Consider the following 25,620-nt stretch of genomic DNA (forward strand, 5'->3'; position numbering starts at 1 on the left):
AATTTTCAATGAGCCAAAGCAAAGGTTTTTCATTCTAGATTATGCTCACATGTAAGGAACAACGTGAAATTAAGGTCCATGGCATGTCTTTTGGGTGATGAATTCATCGCAATAAGAGACTGTCCATGGCAGACAAATATAGAACATTTAGAGGTAAAACAAGGCAGGTGAGGAACTGCAATACCTTGAGCCAACTGAGGTGAGGTATAGGTAACCCAAAGGATATTATACTGATTTAAAGGTGTGTTTTCAGAGTTTAACAGTGATCCACAAACTTGCAATCATGTGCAGGATTAGATAACCACACTATGGTGACTTCCAGATAAAAAAGATCTATACAGTGAAGCATAAGCAGTCCCAGGGGGCAAGCAGTAGGAGAAAAAGGGATTCTAGTCAGCGCACATCCAACCTCGAGTTTCCCTAGAGAACCTTCTGTAGTGTTTCAAGCAATTGGTGAAAACCTCTATAATAATTAGTGATCAAGTTTGTTATAAAGCATGTAATAGGTCAAGACCCTTACCTGATTTCCAAGAGTGGAGGTAATCCCACAGCAATTTGGTTCTTCAAGTGAACCACCAAGCCAAAAAAAGTATGATGAGAGAGCTTATCCAGTATATGGTGAAGGAATAATATGACACTACAACTAACAAAATGTACATTTTGGGCAAACTTACTAGGAATTTACAATTAACTAACATGTATGTGCTGCTTACAGATCTTTTGGGAGGCAAAACATCCATCTAAACCAATTTCCTTGGCTTAACAAAAAGAAACACGTAACTATATACTTGCACCAATAATATGCCACCAAGTGCATCTGAACAAGCTCATCCAGTTCATACCTCAGCTGGACTGTCAACTTAACTCAGTTCTGATCACCAGATCTCTGTCCGTCTCCTTTTTCTGGGTTCAAGTTACCCAACTAGTGTGAGAACTTCCAAAACTTGGACCAAGAGTGGAGAGTTGACATCATATAACAAAAAATTGTTGACTCCAGATATGGCTTTCTGCTCGTGTTCATGTTTTCAATATTCAACACTTTACATCTCTGCCATGATGAAAGCACAAAGATCCATACCACATTCTCCAACTCTGTTACACCATAAAAAAATAGAATAAACAGGAAGGCAAAGAAAAAGGGAGCCTAGTTGCATCACTCACTCCATGCAGAGCTGGGTGTTGTACTGGTCCCATCAAGCAAAATACACTGACATTCCTGAACCAGGGGTTATTTCTTGTATAATGAGACGATAATTGCAAAATGACTGCACACATACAAGACGTGAAAAATAATTATTACCCAACATGAGTACATAAATTACTTACGTTTCATCCAATATTTAGTAACAATACCTATGGTATGTGTTACTGCAAAATCCTGCTCGACTGTTCGAACAAGCTAACCTCCAAGAACATGCTCGACCAAGTTGGTCGAGTAACTTCTTGATGAACAAGTTAGTGAAAAGCAAGGCTTATGAATAAGAAAGTAAGTTGTAGATCTCGATGCTAGGAGAAATAACTCGAGAATGCTTACCTAATTATGGTGAAGGAGTAGATATTTATAGCTTAAGAAGTTACCTTAACCATGTGGTAACAGAGTCCAAGTTAAGTTCTAGAATTGCTCCACAGTTATCACTTGCGCTTTGGTTGTTGAGTCTGAATAAGACTCTACCTAATACAGGTTCCTTGACTCGTTGGAGTCCCTAGTAATGAAATCTATGTACTCCGTATTTGTCCATGAATCTCTCCGAAGACGGAAGTTTGTTGGTCCCTATTGGAGCTCTTTGCTTATCATGTTGGTTATCTCGATTTGTCCATAATCCAACCAAGACTTGGTCTTGCCGTACTGAGCCTGGCCGGTCCTTACTTGTGCAGTTCAACGGAATTTGCCTGCATCACAAGTCCCCTAGTCACTTGGTTTGAGCATCATGAGTGGTCGGGCCCAAGGACTAATCGTTTTCGAACAATTCTGAATTGGTCGAGCTAATCAGGGTTTTAGCCTTTGCTTGTCTAGTCCCTTGTAAACTTTAATTATGAATGACCATTGACAGGTGAAAGGCTACGCACGTCTTCCCATCGCCTTTCGTTGATCACTACGTGGCCACATATCTGTGACATGACGTAAGGCAGTTTGAATTTTAAAGTTCTTTTAATCTCAACCATTCAAACGGTGTGTCTCTGTTCCTTAGGTTCGGAATCTTATCGAAGTCCAATTGTCCCAATTTTTGCACCATCAGATGGCGTTCTTTTCTTTATCGTTAGATGCGAATCTTTTCAAGATTGCACTTGATAAGATCTGGTTCATTAAATAAACCAGTTTTTGAGCCGTTGGATTGGGATCTCCTTGGCAGATATAAAGACGCTTAGCCTCATTGGATTAAATCCATCATTCACCCTTAGATGGGAATCTTTAAAAACGTATTAAATGACCTAATCTTCTCCCCTTTTTCACTTCACCTTCTTCGTGCATTGAAGAGACCTTGCAGCAGAGGCGATTCTAGTTTCTCTCAGTCTTCTACAAGTCATCTTCAAGCCCTCTTCGTTCGTTTTAAGACCAAAAGACAGTAAGTACCTTTCTTTTCCTCCTTTTATTTGCTTCCTCCTTTATCACTGGAATATGTTTTGTCATGGTTTCGTATGTTAGCTTGTCTTCCTTTTCTTTTCTTTTCTTTTCTTTCCTTTTCTTCTCTTCTTCTTCTTCTTCTTTATATATATATATATATAATATATATATATATATATATATATATATATATATATATATATATATATATATATATATATATATATATATATATATATATATATATTTTATTGAGTGCTCTCAATTTATTTAAAAAAAAAAAAAATTTTAAAATTCTTGACCCCTCAAACATCCCCTATAGATAGAGAGATGGGGGTGAAATCGTAGCCTCAAGGCCTCCTAGGTCCTCTAGACAAGTAGAGCACTTTGATTCAGCTACTGCTAGTGCTAGAGTGTGTGGGCAAAGTGTGCCCTAGATCACTGTAGTGAGGATGCTCGAAATGTCGAGCACTCCTCTTTCGTTCATGATCGATGCTTTAGTGACTATGTTTCTGGAGAATCCGACCATCCCCAAAGCTCTCGACCACATGTAGTCGGTGATGAAATGAAATCCCTAAGTCTTCGAGCACGTTTTAAGACAATGGATTGACAGTCTTTCACCCGCGGAACTTAAAGCCGAACGAAGAAAACCGTGTACATCCAACCATATAGATTTCGACCAAAGTACCTCTAGTATAAAATGTTATCCTTCAAAAATGACTGAGGAAGATCTAGATCTTCTTCGGACCCATTATGCTATCCCCAATGAATACCTTCTTCATATTCCTTCCAAACACGAGCGTGCACACAAACTACGCCAGCCTGAATTTGCTACTTACGAAGATGCTCTCAAGAGTGGATTCAGACTTCTCGTACACCCTGTTTTTGAGCAAATTCTAAACCATTTTGGAATGTGTTCAGGGATGTTAGCGCCAAATAGTTGGAGAAACATCATCTGCTTCTGAGGTTTTTGTCAACAGAGTGAGGTCAGTATCACCCCTACCGTTAAATTATTCCTTCACTTTTTTATGGCCAAGAAACAAGAACATGATTCTTGGTTCTATGTTTCCAAGCGTACCTCCTCTTACTCGAGTTGGGATGGTAATTTGGTTGGGGAAGGGACCCCTCCAACCAACAGCAAACGGTGGAGGCCTAGATAAATTTCTGTTCAATTTCCTTCCCTTCCTACATTCTTGATCGCATGATCTAGAGGCTTTGGCCCTTTGAAAGGGTCGAATAACTTTCTAGACTTGAGTGAGTCCTAGCATGTAGCCAAGGACCGAATCCTGCAAATCCCCACTGAAGATCAGAATTTTTGAGCAGTAAATGGATACTGTCCAGAATACCTGAGCATCCTTCATTTTTTGGGTTTTCTTACTGGTCAGCTTCTATTTTTCTCTAATAATAATAGCAGGTAGATTGTTTTTCTTTCATTGTGAATTTTTTTTCTAACCTTTCTTGTCCAATCATTGTGATGCAGTGTTGCTCGAAGAAGAAGATTTTGAAGCTATAACCATTCAGCGGGATTTCTAGAAGGTGAAGCTCCGCATCCGACTAAGCCTGATACAGGTTGGGGGCCCCGTGCTTCTTCTTCAAGGGGGAGGCAACCCCCCCCCCCCCCCCAACAAGTTAAGAGAAAGAGAGCCTCGTCTGACCTCCCACCCCTGCATAGTAAGAAGGCAAGAAGTTCGAGCCGTCTAAGAAAAGATCCTAAAGGAGAACAATTAGTTCGGGAGCTCCCTAGTGATGCTGGTATGGACACAGAAGTTCTGGCCACTTCTTCTATTCCGACCGAACCTTCTAGCTCTGGTCCTTCTGATGGAGACATTCTTCGACCAGATTGGTCGCTTAATTCAGCATCCTCAATTTTTACCGGCCAAGAGGGGGCAACAATGACTGGTTGGCTGGTGTCCTCCTTCCTGCTAATTAGACTTACCATTGTAGGATGAGCCGTCTTCAAGCCCATACTATTACCATGAGGTATGCTCGAATCCTTTATGCTTAATTTGGTCCTGATTTTTATGTTCTAATGATCGGCTTCTTTGTTGTAGAATGGCCTATCCCCCTCATCTAGTCGTTGGGGGAGACTATTTATGCTGTTCTGGAAGATCATTTCTCGATACGTGGCTTGGAGTAGCGCTTGAAGGGGCAAGATGACGAGCTAGCTATCCTATGTTAGAACAATGAAGCATGGATGGCTCTAGAACCTGAACTGCTTGGAGAGATTGCAGCCCTAAAAGGCCAAAATGAAGCTGCCGAGCAAACCAAAGACTTTCCAGATTCAGTTGGAGGAAGTCCAAGGTTTCTTGGTCAGAAAGGAGCAGGTGATTCCGACAAAGAGAAGGAGTTCTTTGGTTTACTTGAGAAACTTCAAATGTCCAACCAGGAGGTTGCTCAACTAACCTAGTTGATCAATTCTGAAGCGTCGCCTTGAAGTGATTAAGAGATGGATTAAGACGAAGAAATGTAGACAGTTCATGGCAAAGTTGCACCTAGCTACCTGTATGCTCAAAGGCAGACCTTCTCGGGCATCATTGGCAAATTTAAGGACTTGAACCTAGAGAAGTTCAAGAGTTTAATCGACATGCGAATCTTCAAGGACCTCAAGGTTCCTCATCCTAAATGGTGTGAAGGTCAGCCACGTTTTCCTAAGCCTCAGGGAGTTGATGTAGTAGATTTTCTGAATTCTGACTAGGAGCCGATCCCTGAGGCCGGTGTGTCGAGCAGCTCCCAAGTCCCAATCTGCTCAGAGGGAGGCATCTTTTCAGGAAGGTGAGACCGATGAAACTGAGAAAAGAAGGTCGAACGAGGAGGGCTAGAGTGATGCTGGAGGATGAACAGGCTGCAGGTGCAAAATGACTTTCGAGCAACTAGTTTTTTGTATTTATATCTCGTCTTAATTTGGTCGATCTTGTCTTTGATCGGCTTTTTGTAAACTCCTTTTATTTGTCAATAGATATCTATCTTTCGTCAAGTGAATTCCTTGCTTACATGCTCCTTTTATTCTTTTATGGTTTGTTCGATCACTAGTTTCAAAATCTGAGAGGAGTCTTATCATGCTATTGTTTCAAGTTACCATGTTCCTGTGGTCAAGAGGAGTCATGCCATTCCCCCAAGCATGGTGACTTGTAATTTGCTCGAAAAGCGAAAGTATAACTTACTTAAGTAGTGAAAGTTTAATTGCTAAAAAAGCGTACTGTTTGTGTTGCTAATTAGAGAAACAAAATTTGGGATACACCATTACAAGTAATGAATAAAAATTGCTTAAAGAAAGGACCAAAATTTAAACATACTACTGATAATATTTTCTAAGATTGTTCATATTCCATGATCGAGGAATTTCTTGCCCGGTCTCTAAATCTCGTAGATGATACGCTCCAGAAGCAACCTGTTGGGTGACTATGCATGGTCCTTCCCAGTTCAAAGCTAACTTCCCTTGATTGGTCGGATCTGAAGCAGTTGTTTGGTAAAGAACTAGGTCTCTAGGAATATATTGCTTCATTTTTACTTTGGCATTGTAATAAGTGGCAATTCATCACTAGTATTCTTCTACATGATATTGTGCCTTGTCTTTGACTTCCTGTCAATCAAATCTACATTGGCTTTCATGCCTCCAATGTTTGCTTCTTCATGAATTCTTTTTCTCTAAGAGAGCCGACTAGCACTTCAATTGATTCTCGAGCCTTTACTTCATACGCTAGTCGAAATGGGGATTCACCTGTGATCCTCCTTGCTGTTGTTTAATACAACCAGAGAACACTTGGAAAATAATCAACCCATCTTCCTTTTAGCTGGTCAAGCCTCTTTTTCAATTGTCGAGCATGACTTGATTTGTGACTTCAACCTGTCCATTGCTCTGAGGATAAGCTACTGAAGACAAATGATGCTCGATCCATTGTCTTTACAGAATTTCAAAAGCTAAATTCTCGAATTGTTTCCCATGGTCGGATAAGATTATCTTCGGAACTCTATAAATGTATATGATATGGTGTGTGATGAATCGCTTCATCTGGTCAGTGTTTATTGATGCTAGAGGTTCTGTCTCCACCCATTTTTGTGAAGTAATTGATTGCAACCACTAGATACTCTCTTCCTCCTAAAGCTTTTGGCGATTCCCTATCAAGTTTATCCCCCATCTTGCAAAATGGGTGATAAGACTGATGTCAATGGCATGGCAGGGTTGTGGGGTACATTAGCATGGGCCTGGCACTTGTCATAGCTCCTAGCATAACTTTCAGCATCTTGCATAGTTGGCCAAAAGTATCCTTACCTCAATGCTTTATCTGCAAGCGCTCAAACACCTATGTGTGCTCCACAAATTCTCTAATGTATCTCCCTTAGGACCTTAGGGGCTTCAAGAGAATCTAAGCATCGAAGCAGTGGTCGAGTTATTGATTTCTTGTATATCTAGCAGCTCTTTGTTGAATTGCTCGAGCTTCCTTTTGATCTTCTGAAAGTTGATCATGCTCTAGATAGCGAATGATTGGCTCCATCCAACCCTGCTCGACTTGTATCTGCATATGATCGATCACATATATGCTCAGACTTTTTAATTCTTCTATATATACTATTGGCTTTGTAAAGCTCTGTTGTGGCTAAGCAAGATAATGCATCTACCTAATCTTTCCCTACTCTGGGTATTTGCCTGATTAGTAGATCTGCAAAGTGGTCTATATTGGTCGACCAGACTAAGATATTTATCCATCATCTTTTCTTTTGCTTCGTATACTCCATTCACTTGGTTCACCGGATAGACCAGAGCATATATGTGATAAACAAGGTATGGATCGCGGAGGTGGGAGACTCTAATAGGATAAATATCCGGTGTGGTATCTTATTCAAAGGGAAGTTGGTTAGTCTGGCTATTGGATGTGAATGGAAGTATGGTTGGAGTTTTCGTGCAGCTGTCACTAAAGCTACTGCATGTTTGTCCACTTTTGTGTACCTAGTTTCAACATCAATTAATACATGACTTCTATGGTATATTAGATTTTGGACAGTACCTTCCTCTCGAATGAGCACGGCACTGATTGCAGTAGAAGTTGTAGCCAAGTACAGAAGTAGCTCCTTCTTAAGGGTCAGAAGAACGAGCATAATAGGATTTGACAACTTTGCCTTCAATTCATCAAAAGCTTTTTGCCATTCTTCGTTCCAAATCTTTGTCTTCTGACTAGATACATATTTCAAGGCCTTAAAAAACAGCAGACACTTTATTTATGACCGAGCAATGAATCTATTCAACGCTACAACTTGACCAATTAGACTTTAAATTTCTCTGATGTTTCTTGGTGGCTTCATATCTTGAATTGCTTTTATCTTCTCTAGATTGGCTTCGATTCTCGTCTGAGACACCATGAAACCTTGGAATTTTTCAAACGACACTCCGAAAGCACACTTCTCTAGAATGAGTTTCATTCAATATGTCCGGAGTACGTCGAATACTTCGGCCATGTCGGTTAAATGGTCGGTCTTCGAGGTGCTTTTCACTAACATATCGTTTATCTAAACTTCCATATTTCTGCCGATCTGGTTAGCAAAAAATTTGTTCACTACTCTCTGATAGGTTGCTCCCACATTTTTTAGACCAAATCGCATCACCTCATAGTAGTAATTGTCTCCGTCAATCATTAAGGTTGTATACTTTTCATCATCTGGATGCATCGGGATCTAGTTATACCCAGAGTACGCGTCCATAAAACTAAGCATCTCGTGTCCAACAATTGCATCTATGAGGAGGTCGATCCTTAAAAGTGGGTGGCAACCTTTGGGACATGCTTTGTTGAGATCGGTATAGTCCGTTCACATTCACCATTTGACATTTGCTTTCTTGACCATTACCACATTAGCCAACTAGGTCGGATGGTCAATGGATCTTATGAATCCTGATTGCTTCAGTTTTTTAACCTCTATTCAGATTGCCTTATATTTCTCCACAGAGAAGTTTCTTCTTTTTAGGACAACCGGAATTGCTCAAGGATCAATACACAACCTGTGTTCAGCTACTTGTCTGTCATTGCCAAGCATATCATCTGCCAACCAGGCAAAGATGTCCGAGTGTTCTTTAAGGAACTAGGTTAATCTAGTTTTGAAATCTGCATCTTGTTCGGCGCCAATCATTGTTGTTCGTTTGGATTAAGTCGAATTCTTTCTAGCTTCTCGACTAGTTCTGCTTTTTGCATTGCTTCTTCATCTCGATCATCTTTGGCTTCTACCATCATGGTGGACTAGTTTTTACTATTTTCTTTATATAATTGACATAACTCCGTAGACAAGACTTCTGGTCAGCACTACACTCACGAATGCCAGTTTTGCTTGAGAATTTCATCTTCATATGTAGTGTGGACACTACAGCTTGTAGGGCGAGGTTTGGTTGACCTAAGATGACATTATAAGCCGACAAGTCCTAAACAACCATAAAGTTTGATTTAACGATCTTGTCACATGAGTGTTCGCCAATTCTAAGGTCTAACTTGATTGTCCCCTCCACTCGAGTAGAAGATCCCATGAATCCATATAATTAAGCTCTGCAAGGAACAAACATCTTCTCGCTTAGTTTAAGCTTTCTGAAAGCCTTCAGAGATAGTATGTTAGCCGACAAACCGGTATCAACTAGAACTTCAACCCCAGCCAAAATTACTTTAATCACAAGAGCATCATCATGTGGAGTCTTGACGTCCTACATGTCTTTTGGGGAGAAGGTAATAGGTTCTGACACTACTTTTACTTCCAACCTTCTAGTTCAACATTACCTACGTATAGAGCTTTCCTTTTTGCTCGCTTGATTGAATGTTCTATTGGACCACCGAGCACTGTATAAATTGGAGACCGTTTCCTTTGACTGTCATCTGCATTCCTTCTTGGACTCCTTCTAGGGCTTCGACACCTTTCCTTGCTAGTTGACCTTGCTCTTTTCTGTCTCCAATCACTAACTAAAGAGCTTTTTACTTCATTTGAATATATTTCTTTGACTGCCCTTGGGAAATTAATTTTTCAATTTCCGCTTTTAACTGCCTACAATTGTTAGTCTAATGATCATGATCTTTATGGAATTCACATTACTTTTGTCACATTCCTCTAGTCAGGACTAAGGCTTGCTCAACCATATAAGTAAGCCCTGGCTCTTGATTTGCATTAAGATTTATAATCGGCTGGTATTCACGGGAGTGTATGTTGCCTTCGATTGTTTCTTAGCCTCTAGCCGACCACCTTTGCTCGGAACTTTTCTGATATTTCGGCCTGCGTATGACATCAATTGAGCAAGTCTACCTAAGTCTCAGGCATATCTAACATGAGACGCTCGAGTAGACCTTCATAGCTGAGTCATTAATAAAGTGCACGAAAGGCTATCTTCTCATCTAAATTCTCAATCTGAATTGTTAGATTGTTAAATCTCTGAAGGAAGTCCCTGATTGACTCCGTACGACCTTGTTTAATCGAGAATAGAGTGTCCTCTCTCTCTTTGTACTTACACCGCTTTGGAAACGTGACAGGAAAACTCGACCAAGCAGGTCAAAATCCGTAACTGACCCACTCTTGAGTCCTAGAAACCATTTGGATGCTGCTCCGATCAATGAGGCTAGAAAGATTCTGCAGATGGCTACTTGATTGTGCTTGTACGGGGACATTACTGACTTCTAGTGCATAATATGGTGTCTCGGACACTTTGTCCCGTCAAACATAGTAAAGGTCGAGCACTTGAAATTTTTAGGCATATCGGCCTCTGAAATAGTTCGAACAAAAGGATCTTCCTTCAGTATAGAATATAGAGCGTCTTTTCCTGAGCCCCTTAACTCTTTTAACTATTTTAACTTTTCATCAAGTTCCTCAAAGCGTCAATCATAATCTGTTCCTTTGGCTGCAACTTCATTGTTGTCACTTGTTTCTTGGTGGTCGGACGGAGGAGAACTACTCTGTAGATCATCGTAGTCATCTCCTATGGGAGGGTCCTTGGACGCTATCCCTCGTGATGTTGGGATTTTTCACCGTTTTTTCCCTTTTCCTTCTCTCGATTTCTCTTAGAAGGTCGTGGAGAATGATTGACCGGAGGAGCTTGTCCATCTTGTTGTTTTGTTGCTCTACCACCCTGTGCCCTGTTCAAATTTATGGGGTTAGCTTGTTGGCTAGTTCCTTGAAGGATTACTTGTTGATGGATGCTTTCTCTAATTAATTCGTTCATTTCCAGCAGTTGTCTCTGCAATTTGCCAAATTAATCGATGGTGGTAAACTGGTTAGATGAACATGCTAGGGCATCATTATAAGGAGTCTTTCCCTTCCTTGGGGTGCATCATCTTTATTGACCTCCAATCCATCTTCATTCGAGTCATCCCCCACTACCATTCCTAATCTAGTGCGCATGATGGCTTTTTGATCAGTTCCCACAGACGGCGCCAATTGTTGCTACAAAATCCTGCTCAACCACACGAACAAGCATACTTGAAAGAAAGTGCTCGACCGGGTTGGTCGAGTAACGTCTCTGATGATCAAGTTAGCGAAAAGCAAGGCTTAGGAATAAGAAAACAAGTTGTAGATCTCGATGCTAGGAAAAATAACTCGAGAATGCTTACCTAATAATGGTGAAGGTGTAGATATTTATAGCTTAAGAAGTTACCTTAACCATGTGGTAACAGTTTCCGACTTAAGTTCTATAATTGCTCCACACTTATCACTTGCACTTAGGTCGTTGAGTCCGAATAAGACTCTACCTAATACAGGTTCCTTGACTCGTTGGAGTCCCTAGTACTAAAATCTATGTACTCCATATTCATCCATGAATCTCTCCAAAGACTTAGGGAGTTAATTGGTCCCTATTGGAGCTCCTTGCTTATCATGTTGGTTATCTCAATTTGCCCATAATCCAACCAAGACTTGGTCGAACCATACTGAGCTTGGTCGGTCCTTACTTGTGTGGTTCAACGGAATTTGGCTTTATCAATATGTTTTAAATATATTTTTCAAAGCCAAGATTTCACAATATCATTGTTTGAATACCAGCAATCGCAGAGAAGAGGTAGAGAAAAGAGATTGAGACTCTTGAGAAAAACCGCAGTCTCTGTTCAGCAGCCACCCACCCAACCCTCCTTCCCCCCACCCCCCAACCGAAAAAAGAAAACTACCAATTATATTTATACTAACAGAAACAAAAAGAAAGTTACAAACGCTAGGACTTCAACCTCAGACTCCAAGCAGAAATCCCAATTCTTAGAATAAAGTTAAATAGATTCCTAAGTAAACTAGGAAATAACATTTTCACGATAGTGCTACCCTGCTGTGGGAAACTAAAACTCCTCTTAACACTGCAGTTCAACCTAGAGAATACTTGTCACTATTCCCCAGCATGGTAAAGAAAATAGCGGTATTTCACATGTGGAGTAAGAAAAATAAGGAAAAAAATAAACGATGTAATCAAATTTTTTTTTTTTAAAAGGACGGGACCATCCCCCCCCCCCCCGCCCCTATGTGGCCTCTGTTTCCACTAATTAAAGAATAAGAAAATACAGCTAAATCAAAATTTTGATGGAGAAAATATATAAGCCCTTTTTCCTGAAGGTTCCTTCAAATAACACAGAAAACAAGCTACATTTAGTGACTCTTCTAAAGGAGATTGAGGAGATTGCAAGAACTGCCTGATAATAATGACAGAAGAAATGTTTGGCCTTGTTACAGTAAGATAAATAAGTTTCCCACCAAGGAGTTTGTATCAGTGCTTGTCGTCATAATCCTTACCACTAGGAAATTCCAATTTCTAATGCTAGTCCATGGAAGTACCAACCAATTTGGATGCAACCATACCAGTTTCAATTAGTAAGTCTAGCACATACTTCAGCCGATGTAGGTCTGTGGGCCTGTATCTCGATGAGGAAGCCAAATAGGGCCCCAGCGGCTGCTGCCAGCAGCATTAGTAGTAGTAGTAGTCAGTATGTACAGATTTTTTTATTTTTTATTTTTTCAGCTAGAAAGGGTTAACAGTATTTTGTGAATTCTGCCAACTTCAGTATAATTCTGAATATTCTTTACTCTTTAGCTTGATTGTTTTATAAGTTTTTGGTCTTTAAAGCCTCCACAATTTAGGGGAGCTTTTTAAGCATCGAAGTCATATTTCCTAGTAGGAGTCCTCAGCCAAGTTGGTTCTTCTATTTCTTCTGGGATTCTTTAGCTCTTTTCGTACTTCAAGTTTAAGTTGTATGACTTCTATCGATAACCCCAATCGTTGGAAGAATAAAGCAGGCCGCATTCAGTTATTGATGGAGCTGCAAGGTCAGGGACCTTTTGCAGCCAAAGAGACTGCCAGGCACTGCTCATCAGAAACCTCATTAACGTCTGGACCTTTCCGCCGTCCACAGGAGCTGTAGAGAGAAGTTCAATTGGTTTACCTAGCGGATATAGGACCTCTCACTCTTCTTGAAATTCTTGAAACCAAGGAACCACCCCTCCCCCCCCCCGAAAGAAAAAAAGGGGAAAAAGAATCAATTCAAGGTTGCAGCCCTTCACAACTTTTGAACCAGCAATCAGTTTTAGTCCAAATTTCATGCAAAGTCTCCATGCATGCCATCACCTCTGATCCAAGTCTGTCATTAAAATTCCCTAATGACAGGTTCTTGAATATTAGAATTCCCTAAAAGTCTAGATCAGCTTTCTTTTCCAACTATCCATTCCATGTGGTGGGTAGAACAGGCTAATGACCATTTGGTGTATAGGCCACCCTTGAGTTTGGTATGTACAACTTGTTGAGATGCATCTCAGCCATATGGCCCACATTACAGCCAACCCTTTCCCTTCTACTTTCATGTTTAATTTGTCAAAAGTTTACTTTTTCACCCTTTTCCAACCTTAAGGCAGCAACCATGGCAAAATCTTCCATTTTAAGACTCATAGGTTAGAAGGCATTTGTCATGAAGCTCTAACGAAACTTTTCCCCTATTAAAATGGCTAAAATGTAGTTTGACCAAGGACTTGCTACAACTAATCTGTTGTATTATAAGGAATCCAAAGACATTTCCAGAAATTGGGAGGGTGCATAAACCTTGAAAATTAAGAACACATATAAGAGAAATAATTCTTCCAAATAAAACCAATATCAATCTGCCTATGCTGGATTATTTGAAAAAGTATATGATGAACATCTCTTACCTCATAAAGGAACTAATTAAAATGGTTGAATAGTTTCTCCACTCAATTCTCTTCCAACCAGTTTCAAGACATCCATAATCTGCAACAAGTAAAGGCTTATAGAAACTATGGCATAGAACGAACTGTATTATGAGGAGTTAAAATGCAAAATAAGACACATAAAAAGATGTGTTTAACAAATCCAAGATACTAATTTCCATTAAAAAGAATATTGGGAAACCAACAAAAACTTAAAATACTATTTCAAAGCATAAGAAGACAAGCATACTGCAAATTTTCATTTCAAAAGTCTCGTCAAGTTTTTCATGGCAACTTCATTGAAAGCAGCATAGAATTATACATAAAGAATGAGTGGAAGTAAGCTAATTACCATTTCCAAGTATCAAACAAAGTGAGCCAAGCCAGAGCGCACTTTTCTGGCATTTAAAAATACCAACTAACCCAGCTCACTGAGCTAAACAAGCTTGAGGCAAGTATTTGGAACTTCGGGTGGTCAAAGTGTCACCTGGTCAGACATTTAATCAATATTTTTGCAATAAAATATTTCATCAGTCACACGTTTGACTCAGGAACTAGCCTCTCCACAAAGCAGACATAAGGCTGTGTACAGCATGAGCCTTCCCTGACTGCAGTGGTAGGAGCCTCATGCTCAACGGGAACACTCTTTTTATGTCAAACAGGGGGACTGCTGCTCGGTGAGAAGGTCACAAGCATGAGCTGCCGAGAGGAAGATGTGCTGCTCAAGTCTCAGAGTGGCCTTGACATAGAAACCATAAAGGTAATCAATAGTCCCAAGGGACTGTAAAAGTGGGGCTCATACCTCATTATGGGACTTCTAAGAAAATGTGACACATAATCCAAATTTATCACCCAATTTATTTTAGAATTCATCAGCTATCTTCTATAATTTTAATGAGACAGGGCTTTGGACGTTGCAGTCTCACTGGTCTTCTACCACAGGATTAGAAAAGGATCAATTTTACAAGCATGCTTCATGGATCGAGTAAGTATGGGGCCGAAAAGCACCAACGAGCTAAGCCTGCTGAAGTCTCAAGATTCTTAGACAAGTAAATGCAATAAAAACAATAACTCAGCTCTATCGCAACTAAAGGGGGGTTGACTACATGAATCCTTGCAAACAAAGAGGAAAACTGAGGACCTCAGAGGGGAAAAGGAAAGAGGAATGAAGAAATCAGATAAGAAAAATGAGAAATAGGGAATGAAATATGAAAATAAGAGTGGATAGCCCAGGAAATCAGGTAAAAGAGCCAGACTTAATGGATCCTTGCTCTTCACTAAGGTCTATATGAGATCATACTTGGTAAAAGACCCAGACCATGCACGCCATTCTTCACAACTTCATCTATGGTAATTATAAGCTTGCTCATAGCTCTTTAGCTCCTTCAATCAGAATCGGATCACTTCTCACTGGGGCATCCTTAGGCCTTTCTTAGACATGGCCAAACCACCTCAGACAAGAGTTTATTGCTGGTCGGGGCAACTCTCACTTAGTTCCTCACTTTATCCTTCACAGTTTTTCTGCACATACATCTTAAAATTCCAATTCTTAGACAAGTGAATATGATTATCAAATATTATGGAAATAGGTTTACCAATTTCTCAAAGTTTATAGGGGAATGGAAGATCGATCTATCTTTGTTCCTCCCCTTCCATAAATCTGATTACTTCCCTTAACAATGCAATTGCCTCCTTTATTTCAGATCTGATCATAGATTTGATGATTGGGCATGCTTGCATATGCAAGCCTTAATCTAGAAATTTGGGTTGCACCAAGCCACCAAGTATATCCATTCATAGTTCAAAAACTCAATCAAATTTCAGATATTTTTAGATTATCTTGGTGTTGCTGAATGAAAAGCCACTCCGAAATATATATAAAAAATAATAAATAATAAATAAATTAATTCTGTGGTTATTTTAACTGAAATGTTGAACAACTAGGAAATTTGGCTGTAATTTTGAAAATTCCAGCAATTGAATGACTCCCATTAAAGAGAAGTACCAGATGACACCTTCTCTTACCCAACCAGCCAGACGTAGATGATAGCAGCGGCATAATATGACTCATATCACAGTGAATCAGTAAGTTTCTTTACAGTTTGGTGATCCATATATGAGGATAGGTAAATCCAATGAGTTCAAGATGCAACGTAAATGTCAATCATGGAGGACCACAAACATTTCTTATCACAAACAATGATGTAACATTTTCATGTTCTACACTCACAGAAAACTGCACACTGACTCCATCAGGCTTTTAGAGGGGTCGTTCCTAGAAAGCATAGCAGTTAATTATTAGCATTTTGCCAGTTAGAGGGGTCGTTCCTAGAAAGCGTAGCAGTATGATCAGTTAAACATGTTTATATAACACAACATGGAGTTTCCATGAATGTGGTCAATTTCAGCTTAAAATCCACTGAAACTAGGTAAAAAAATTGCAACATTTCAGCTAAAAATTTGCTGGAATTTTGATAACACCAAAAGGAAAAAAGATGTTAAACCTTGTATGCATTAATGGGTTTGCAATATCTTATATGTCAAAACGATAAAAGGAAAAAGAAAAAAAATTGAGCATCTTAAAATCTGATATCAGGAAAAGTTTTTGGAGCATTAATGAGTTTGCAATATCTTATATGCCAAAACGATAAAAGAAAAAAGAAAAGAAAAAATTGAGCATCTTGCAATCTGATATCAGGAAAATTTTTGGACACTTGGATGTGACCTTTGATCCAAAGTATCTAGAGATCAAATGGTTAGAAGCCCACAATTAATGAAGAACATTATTCAGTGCGGGATTTTCCTAGGCATGGGAAGGATAATTAACCATTTCAAGTTTTCAGCTAGCTTAGATGTAGGGCACTTTTACATCAAAGAAAGCAAGACAATTATGAACCAAAAAACCATAGTGAAGAAAATAAGAAATCCAAGGATGAAAATAACCATTAGTAATAAGGGATAAAAGGCATGTTCAAAAGAGAAATTATTAAACCAAACTTACAAGAGAAAGATCTTACCCCAGGATAATGTTGCAATATGGGTGAATAATGATCAAGAGCAATGTATATCTTTTGAAGAAGGTTTAGAAGAGCATCCACTTTATCCCCTAATAGGTCAACCTGAGGGAAAGATTAAGAGAGTATAAAGACTTAGCCTGCAAATTGAAAAGCCAAATTTTGGGCAAACATAACCCAAATCAGGGAAACAGTGGCATCCTTTCCTTGATACATAAGAGTACCAATTGAATATTTCAATCCATAGATAATCAACAATAATTGGTACAGGACGGGTGAATGGGAGGGCCTCTATTTTTTGAGTGGTATGTTTTGTGGTAAGAGTAAGACCTTTTCCCATGCTTTTTACAGGGTTGCCTGGTAGCAACACATACACAAAATGTAATAAATGTCACTGTTTACTCCCAGCTGGTAAAGTAGCAGCACAAAGCCACGATCAAAGACCAATCAACACCCATTATCACCAGCTTTTCTACTACATTTTTTTTTTTTTTGGGGGGGGGGGGGGAGAGAGATTCCAAGGAATTGAAGACATTCATCAGTACTTGAACCTTTTGGATGTAAACTACAATCATCCATTTCTACACTGCCTAATCAGTTATTGACCTCATTTGAAGAGAGGGCCCTCAACAACTGTCAGTACCAGGTCTAGCTATAGAAAAAGCACGCTTGGTGGAGTTTAATGCAATCAGGGGTTCATCACTTATAGACCCACTCCATGGATGGAGTCCTGTAAATTGATGAAGTTCAATGTTAACAAGAGACAAATTGCGCACATATATAGGTGGAACTGTTGAAGTAGATTTATGACTATGCAGGATAATTCTGGAGAAAAAAAAATGCATAGTTTCAATAAAGAAAAAAGTGGAGGGAAATTTGGTTAATTAGTTAAGAGGATGTTAATATTGAGGAGGTCTTCTTCAAGCTCTTCAAAATGTACAAGGGAGATCCTTGTAAGCAGCCCACTCATAACTAGGCCCACTCAGCAGGGGAAATTAGAAGACCTTACCCTAAAATACTATCAAATCCATCCAGTATCAGACCCAATGATCAAAAGAACCCTGAAACCTGTTAACATGTAAGTGTCAACCCAGATTTGATTTGTGATCCAATCTCATGAGAGGAACTAATGGGGCAGGGCATAGGGTCTGAGTGGTCATAGGAAAGCGATCTTGCACTCATTATCTGAAAGAGAACAAAAAGGAGATGAGAAGGATTTGAAGTCAACAGAGAAGCTGGTCCGGTACCAGCAGAACTGACATGACTAGAAAATAGAAGCGCAGCACAAAGAAAAGATGTAGAAGGATTGGGGATCAAATCATGACACAGGGAAGAAGAGAAGAGAGAGAGAGGGTGCTTAAGCAAAAGCTATGTATTGATCACATGCTTACTTATAAAAACCATAAAAATAAATAAATAAACACTAATTACTTCCTAGGACATAAACTAGAAAAATAGAAAGTATAACGCAAGCTGGGAATTCCCCTACAGGGTTAAGCTTTCCCGAAATAAAAGATTGCTTAAAAAGAAACCTAAACATGTCAAGTGGTGTTCTCCTTATGATTATAACTAGGAGACAGAAAAGGATAGCTGATGAACATCCTAAGCACATGACATAGCTTAACTTAGACAGAAAATCCGATATAAACATAAAACCAATAAATGTAAAACATACAGATCTAACTCTTTTGTTAGTGATATTTTTAGGAGGAAAAAGCTAATGATATGGCAGAATATTTAGTTAACATGCAATTTACAAGATTGATGCTTATAGTGGTTCTCATGTGCAATTTGTAATTAAGCTGCTTTTACTCTTTCCGTCCTATCCCTCAACAATTAGTTGCTACTTTGGACACAGCATGAGGGTAGACAAATATACCTATTTCTCATGATTGAGATCAGCTCATTATAGGGAAAATAAAATACAGCTCCTTTCAGTATACACATCAGTTTGAAGATCCCATGTGTTTCATTCATATATTAGATTAATTCAACAAACCAACAATTTAAAAAGGTCAAAATTATGTTGTGGTCCCTTCAAATCCACAAGAATGTAACAGTCAGAAAATTATTAATTCTCAGTAGGAAGATAGATTGTAGTTTTGATGTCTGAATACCTCTTCCTCGGCCTTTTGCAGATCAGAATATCTTCTCTCAAGTCTCTGTTTGTACACCAGCCCAATTCTTTTAATTACTGTAACCTTTTTGACTAGCAAGCAGCATTGGGAAGTCAACTTCACCAGCCTGAAACCAACAATGTATACATGCACATGTTTAACATATAATTAGAAGAAAATTACACCTGGAAATAGAAGTAAATAGGAAAGGCAGCCCATGCATTCACTTTCTTGAGATAAGCACACTTAACACTAAACATTAAGTGAATAAAGTTTATGCATACCAAAAAGCTTACTTGCATGTGTATCTGTTTATGTGTTTCAAAAGGAAAGGAAGAACGGGGATTCCCATAAAATGGGACGTGCAGTTTCATGCCTGCAGATTACCAGACCTCGAAATACACATGACAATTATAAGTGATAAATCCGCCTTCCTTATCATAAATTACTAGCAAGGTTAGGGCATTCAAAAGCCTTGCTTTTATCTGACTTTATTGAGCAATAATGGCACCCCTTAGAGAGTTAGGACCATTAAAGTCCAACTGGGGTAACCCTAGACAGGACTAAGGACCAATGAAACAGGATCTCAGAAGATTCAGCTCCATTAGGGTTTTGAGGTTTCTATAAACAAATGGAGATATTAGTTTGATTTTGAACAGTGAAGGTGAAGGGTTTGCAGAGATTGCTTGAGGAATAGGATGGTTAGAATGCTTATCACTTGGGGTGAAGATATTTACGAATTTTTATGGGATGAGATGGTTGGGGTTTTGATATGGATTCTCTCATCTAGGGTTTTGGGTGAACTGTATGGTACCAAGGCTAGGATCAAATGCATAAGGCGTGAGGGCTGACTGTGGTTTTCTTTTTCTTTCTTCTTTTTTTTTTTTTTTTTTTTTTTTTTTTGGGCGGGGTGCATGGGGGGAAGGGTTTTGGGAGTCCAAATCGTCTTCCCCAACAGGGAGTCCTCCCCCGACAGCTATTGACCACTAATTACAGGGGGGCCCACAAGGTTAGGGTGATGGGGTTTATTGTTTTTAATGTTTTTATTATTTTTTACTTGTGGGCCCCACATAATTTGTGGTTGTAAGGCTGTCAAGGGAGCATCCCCGTCAAGGGAGATGATCCTGGGGGGAAGGAGGGGGGTATGGGTATCAAGAACTATGGTTATTGTAGTTTGTCATGGCAGCATGTTGGAACAAGTGGGAGGCTAGGTAAACGCTTCCTGTAGTTAAAACTTGAAAGAAAAGTGATGGCTAGTGAGGGCTACAGTCAAGCTTGAAAACTGTAGTTCTTGAACTGGATGATATTGATGTAGGTATGGCACCAAACCGGCCAACTTCCCTTTCAAATTGATTTAGGGTTGATGGAGATAGGTGTTGGGTCTTTGTTCAGCAGGTTTTTGTGGACACGGGCTAATTGGTCTCTAATTATGTACTGCCCAACTTAAGTTATAAGGGCAGACTGGTATTTTTATGTTTTATTTTAGTTTACATTTGATTCAGTCTAGGATATGATAAGGGGTCCTTTTAAGTTTAGTTATAAGACTCCTACTTGAATTTGGATTAGTATATTAAGTACAACTCAAGAAGTCAGTTTTTAAGTCCTAATTTCACTAGGATTTCTTGTGTAAGGCCATAAATAAGCCTTTGGAGTGTAACAGATGATAGATCTGAGAATACAAAGAGTATTGTTGCGTACGAGCAAGGTATTAGTAGAGCTTGTGATCAGTGGTAAGGGAACTCCATGTGATTTGAGTAAGCAACCTAGGGTTTTTATTCAAAGGATTCTCCGTCGGCAGTGCTTACGAGTTACAGGAAATTAAGTAATTAACAAGTCAGTGCTTATTTCATTCCCCTTCCACTCTTTTAATTTTCTGTTTTGCAAACCTACCCCTTTTAAGCTCTTCTTCTTGTCTCCATAAGCCCTAGTTCCCTTGCAGCCCTAAATTCCCAAACCCTACTAAACCCTAGTTCCTTTGCCACCTTGAATTCCCAAACCCTGTCCTAAACCCTGGTTCCATAACTACCAAATTTTCTCTTCTAGAAACCTAACACCAGCCCCCCTTTACAGCCTACCCGAGAACTCTAGAAAGCCCTACAAGCCCTAATGTGTGGGCCTTATGACCTACCACTAATTTCAGCAATGAAAGGGAAAACAGTCCAGCTTTCAGGCACCTGAATTATTCACAAAACAGGGACTCTAATATCATAAATCAGACTTGATTTATAATTCAGCTTAACCCTTAACTAAGACCTTAACCAGTTTTGGCCAAAACCCTAGAAACCCTAATTTGAATCTCAAGCTAACATTGGTTTTGATAAGATCCCGGAAGAACTGTGCTCATTCACTTGAGGCTACATCAAAATTCAAGAAAGGCACTGGATGTATGGTTTGGGGATCTGATGTGGTCGTAACTTGGATTAAATGCAAAGTTGATGGAGAGGATGATATGTATAGGCTTTGGCTTAAGTTTGGATGTATTGCAATTGTAGATATGAGCTGAGGATATGTTCTTATTCATTTAGGGTTTCCAAAAATGGAAATCCAAAGGGGAGTTTAGGGTTTGGGTTTGGAAGGTTTAGAAGTAGAATCTGAGGGATGGGGATCAATACTTGATTAAGATTGTTTAAATGGATGGGAAGCAGGATTCTCGGATTAAAATTCTTGCAATTGAATCTGAGTATGAGCCGTATGTTTATGTTCATCAAATTAATGAAGAAAGCTTTACAGAACTTCTTATGCTTCACACTGTCAACTAATTGAGTGGTCCAACCAAGCAACCAGTTTAGATATGACTTGCTAAAATAAGGATCTCACAAAATGCAGAAGAATAAAGTAGAAGCACCTAGCCATTGCAAATGCAAGTAATTTTGAAAATTCCAGGGTGATCTAAAATGCCCATGATGGACTCTTTAAATAGGTAGGGGGCGGAATTTAGGGTTGAACCTAGTCCCAATTACAATAGGAAGCTAAAAACATAACACACTATCCTCTGAAATTTGTGGGAGGTTCAGGAGTCCTAATTACATTCTCTTAAGTCAATGTAACAATTCTTGAATTGAAACAAGACCGAACCACTGGTTCAATCGAACTGAAATAAAAGGTTGAAGGAGGGAAAAAAAATTTTTAAAAAATAAAAAAAGAAAGAAAGAAAGAGGATAGTGACTAATATTACTACTACTACTTGCGCTGGTCCTTCTTGGAAATTCTAGCAAATGTAGGTCTCCAAACCTGCACCACCAAGCCAGTGAGAAATTTGACTAGGAGGTAAGGCATTCAATCTTTTCATGATTTAGATCAGACAATATATAGAACCTTGGTCTGCCAGTAATGACTTATAAATAGTCTGCTCCATCAACTATAAAAAATAAATGAAAAATAGTCTGTTCATTTTGTTAGATAGAAGTAAAATAAGGTTTTAGTTAATAAGTACCTCAAAGTATTCTGTTCGACCTTACTTGTTATTTGAAACTCAAAATCCGCAAATGCTTTTGATAACCCTTCAATAGATGAAATAATGGTTTCCATTTCTTTCCTTTGCTCCCTTTCTTTAAATTTGAGTAATGTTATAGTACCTTCTTTCACTTCAATAGCAGCATGAAGAGCTCTTCTTTCTTCAGCAGCCAAACACAATTCCTCCATCGCTAGCTTATGCTTCTGATCTAATTTGTTAATTCCTTCCTCATATTGACCAATAAATTCTAATGCTTCCTCAAATCTATTCTTACATAAATCTAGTTCCATAAAACTCTCTGAAATTAATCTCTCTTGCTGATTCACAATGTCTTTTAGCTGGTTGAGCTCTTGGCAAACCAACTCACAGCATTCCTTCTCCTTCATCAATGTAGACTCTATTTCCATTGCTAATTTTTCCTTCCCTGCCAATAATTTTAATAATGATAGTTTCTCCCATATCAATTGTTCCTTCTCCTCAGTCTCTAACCTTAAGGCTTTCATAGTTTCAAATAAAATTGCTTCAAGGGAAACACTTTTCTCATTTTCCTTTTCATATTCTGCCTTAATGATATTGTATGCAGCCTGGGCATCCTTAAAAGCTTCTTTGTAAGTTATTCTGCAAACGTCTTGCATGATAATATATTCCACATCTGAAGTTTTGACGCCCCATTTCATTGTTTCCTCAGCATCCTTAACAGCTCCTCTGTAAACAGTCCCAAGAATATCCTGCATGACCCTAAACTGCATGTCAAAATCTTCAAAATCCCATTTCTTCACTTCTTCGAACAAATCTGTCTCTGTCAAAGAATGATGGGAAATTTTGCCTGTGGCCCCAGATACCTCTAATGACAGGGACTTTACCTCTAACTCTTTGAGCTGACTGTTATCAGAGAGCACGGGATCAGGTCTATACTTCAAAATGTGAATATTCATGGAATCTTCATAACTCACATGAAATTTATTTTTCTCCTTCAGGATGCCATCCAACTTTACAATACCATCTGATATCTTCTTCTTCAAGGATTCAAACTCTTTATCCTTTCTCACCGATAGAGTGCCTCTTTTTAGTAACTCCCTTCTAAGGCTGAAATACTCCTCAGTTTTCTCCTGCAACATAGACTCATGACTTCTCTTCATGTTAACCATTTCTGCCTTGAACAAGCTTAATAATTCATCACTTGGCATGCACTTCAGCTGTGCAGAATCCATTCTCTCGAGTGTAGAAATGATCTTAGGTTCAAATTTATCATTTTTGTCATGAAGGGACGTTGAAAGTGATACATGATTGCTAACATTTTGATTGACATTATCTTTCCATGTAAAATTCCCTTCCTCACCACTCTCATAAGATCCATGAAATGGTAGATAGCCCAGATCAAAACTGGATAAAGACCTTGAAATAGAATCCAGTTCTTGGCGTAGACTTGAAATCTCATTCATTAATTGGCAAATATTTTCACCGCTCCTAGCTTGGTTTCTCAATTCCTCTTGTAAGCTCTTGATAGAATTATGAATCACCATAGCTTCAATTTCTTCCTGAAACTCCTGATCCTGCTGCCACTCACTAGTTAGTGTCTTGGACAAGTAAACCATATCGCCAACCCGGCGGAAGATTGTATCTACAGTGTTTCTCAACAAATTTAGGGTTTTATCCACCTTCTCCCATTTGTCAATTGCCTTTCCTTGAATAGGATTACTGAAACTCTTTGAACCAACAGCAGATTCTATCCTTTCTGTCATTTCAGACTCCTTAAGGTCACACATATCTTTTTGGAGCCTCTGAAACTGCTCCTCTGCCGCCCTGTTCAAACTAACAAAATAATCTTCCATTTTACCCCACTCTACATCACCGCCAAGAAATCTCGACTGCAGCCTAGACATTGATCTGTCAGAATCAATTCCAATAAGTGATTTAACTCTACCTGCACCAGACTCATAATACTGCAATTGTTCATTCAATTTCCGCACCTCCAATTCTTTCAGAGAAAATTTCTCAGCAAACTCTTCAGTGACAGCGTTCACCATTCCCTTGATAACAGAATCATTCACCATCCTTGAGATGGTGAGGCGGTCAGTAATATCATCCAAATACGAATCTAAATCATCCAATAAATCACTTCCAAGATTCTCACTCTCCTTCAACCTAAAGTTTGGTTGCATCAACACACCTCTAAGTGAACTAACTCCAGCAGTGCAAACCGCCGACCCATCCAAAGTCACTGAACTGTCCATAACTATTTTAATTAACTCCAGAATAACTCAAAGAAGCACGGAGACAAAAATGAAACCAGAATTTCAGTAGTCTACTTAAGCCCATCTGATAGTCGATAGCATGCCTGCATATCAGCAAACCCAAATTTCAACAACAACAAAAAAAAATCCAAAGGAGAAGCCTAACCCATAATTTAAAATTTCTCCCCAACCAAATATGCTTGCTAATAAAAACCCAGCAACAGGAAGTTCAGAACGAAACAAAAAAAAATCCAAAGGAGAAACCTAATCCCATAATTTTAAATGTCTCCGCAACCAAAGATGCTTGCTAATAAAACACCCAATAATGGGAAGTTCAGAACCAAATAAGATGGATAACCCAAAAAAAATTATTTGCTAATAACTAAATTTATAAACACTTCAGATCAGAAAGAAATAGGAAAATCAAACACAGTGATTGAACACAAGTAAACGAACTCACAGATACAAATGCAACAGTAATTGAACAGAGCAACAGCAAGCATTCGGAGTAGAACGAATAGCCGTTGAAGTGGTTGAAACCAACCAGAGAAGAACTTCGGGAACCCATGCCAATTTGAACCTCACCAAAAAATGAGCTCTTTCACCTGCAAAATCTCTAGGTTGCCTGTTCGCTTCTGACTTTTGTAGGGTTTGGACAAATCATGAAGGTTAAATTAGAGCGGCAAAATAAAGGTGGTCGGTAACGTCAGCTGAACCGGTAATAGATAAAATGAAGAAGAAGAGTCGGAGAGTGGTTGAGCGGGAGAGCTTGTCGTGTTGACTTTTGCTCAATTTTTTATTATTTCACCTTATTTTTTTAACACTTCAGGGGTAATGGACTAATGGGGGTATGAACTGAATTTTACATACCTGACCTGGGGCAAAGAAGTCCACGACCCAAACCTATCGGCATATTCGGATCAATCCAAAGAATTAGCTATTTTTTATTTGATCCATTCAATTTCTTTACTCCTCGACATTACATTTTCTCATTTTATCAATCAATTATTGAAAGAAAAAGAACGTGACATTTTAGCTTAAAATGTATAATCTGTCCATTTAAGTTATTGCCTAAACTCTGTCTGTCTACTTA

General features: G+C 39.0%; 1 protein-coding gene across 1 annotated transcript; it reads right to left on the reverse strand.

Annotated features, from left to right (window-relative positions):
- LOC149005636 (WPP domain-associated protein-like) lies at positions 1 to 25,401 on the reverse strand. The gene is made up of 6 exons (XM_089168725.1): positions 24,988 to 25,401; positions 22,273 to 24,631; positions 18,840 to 18,966; positions 16,726 to 16,827; positions 13,691 to 13,769; positions 1 to 1,092 (listed from the first exon to the last, which is right to left on the reverse strand). The coding sequence occupies exons 2-5, from the start codon at positions 24,525 to 24,527 to the stop codon at positions 13,707 to 13,709; spliced, it is 2,547 nt and encodes an 848-aa protein (XP_089024851.1). The 5' UTR covers positions 24,528 to 24,631; positions 24,988 to 25,401; the 3' UTR covers positions 1 to 1,092; positions 13,691 to 13,706.
- Between the last annotated feature and the right edge of the window lie 219 nt (positions 25,402 to 25,620).

This window comes from Hakea prostrata, chromosome 9 (assembly GCF_041222555.1).
Source record: "Hakea prostrata isolate BN-2017 chromosome 9, UWA_Hpros_2, whole genome shotgun sequence".
Taxonomy (NCBI): Eukaryota; Viridiplantae; Streptophyta; class Magnoliopsida; order Proteales; family Proteaceae; genus Hakea; species Hakea prostrata.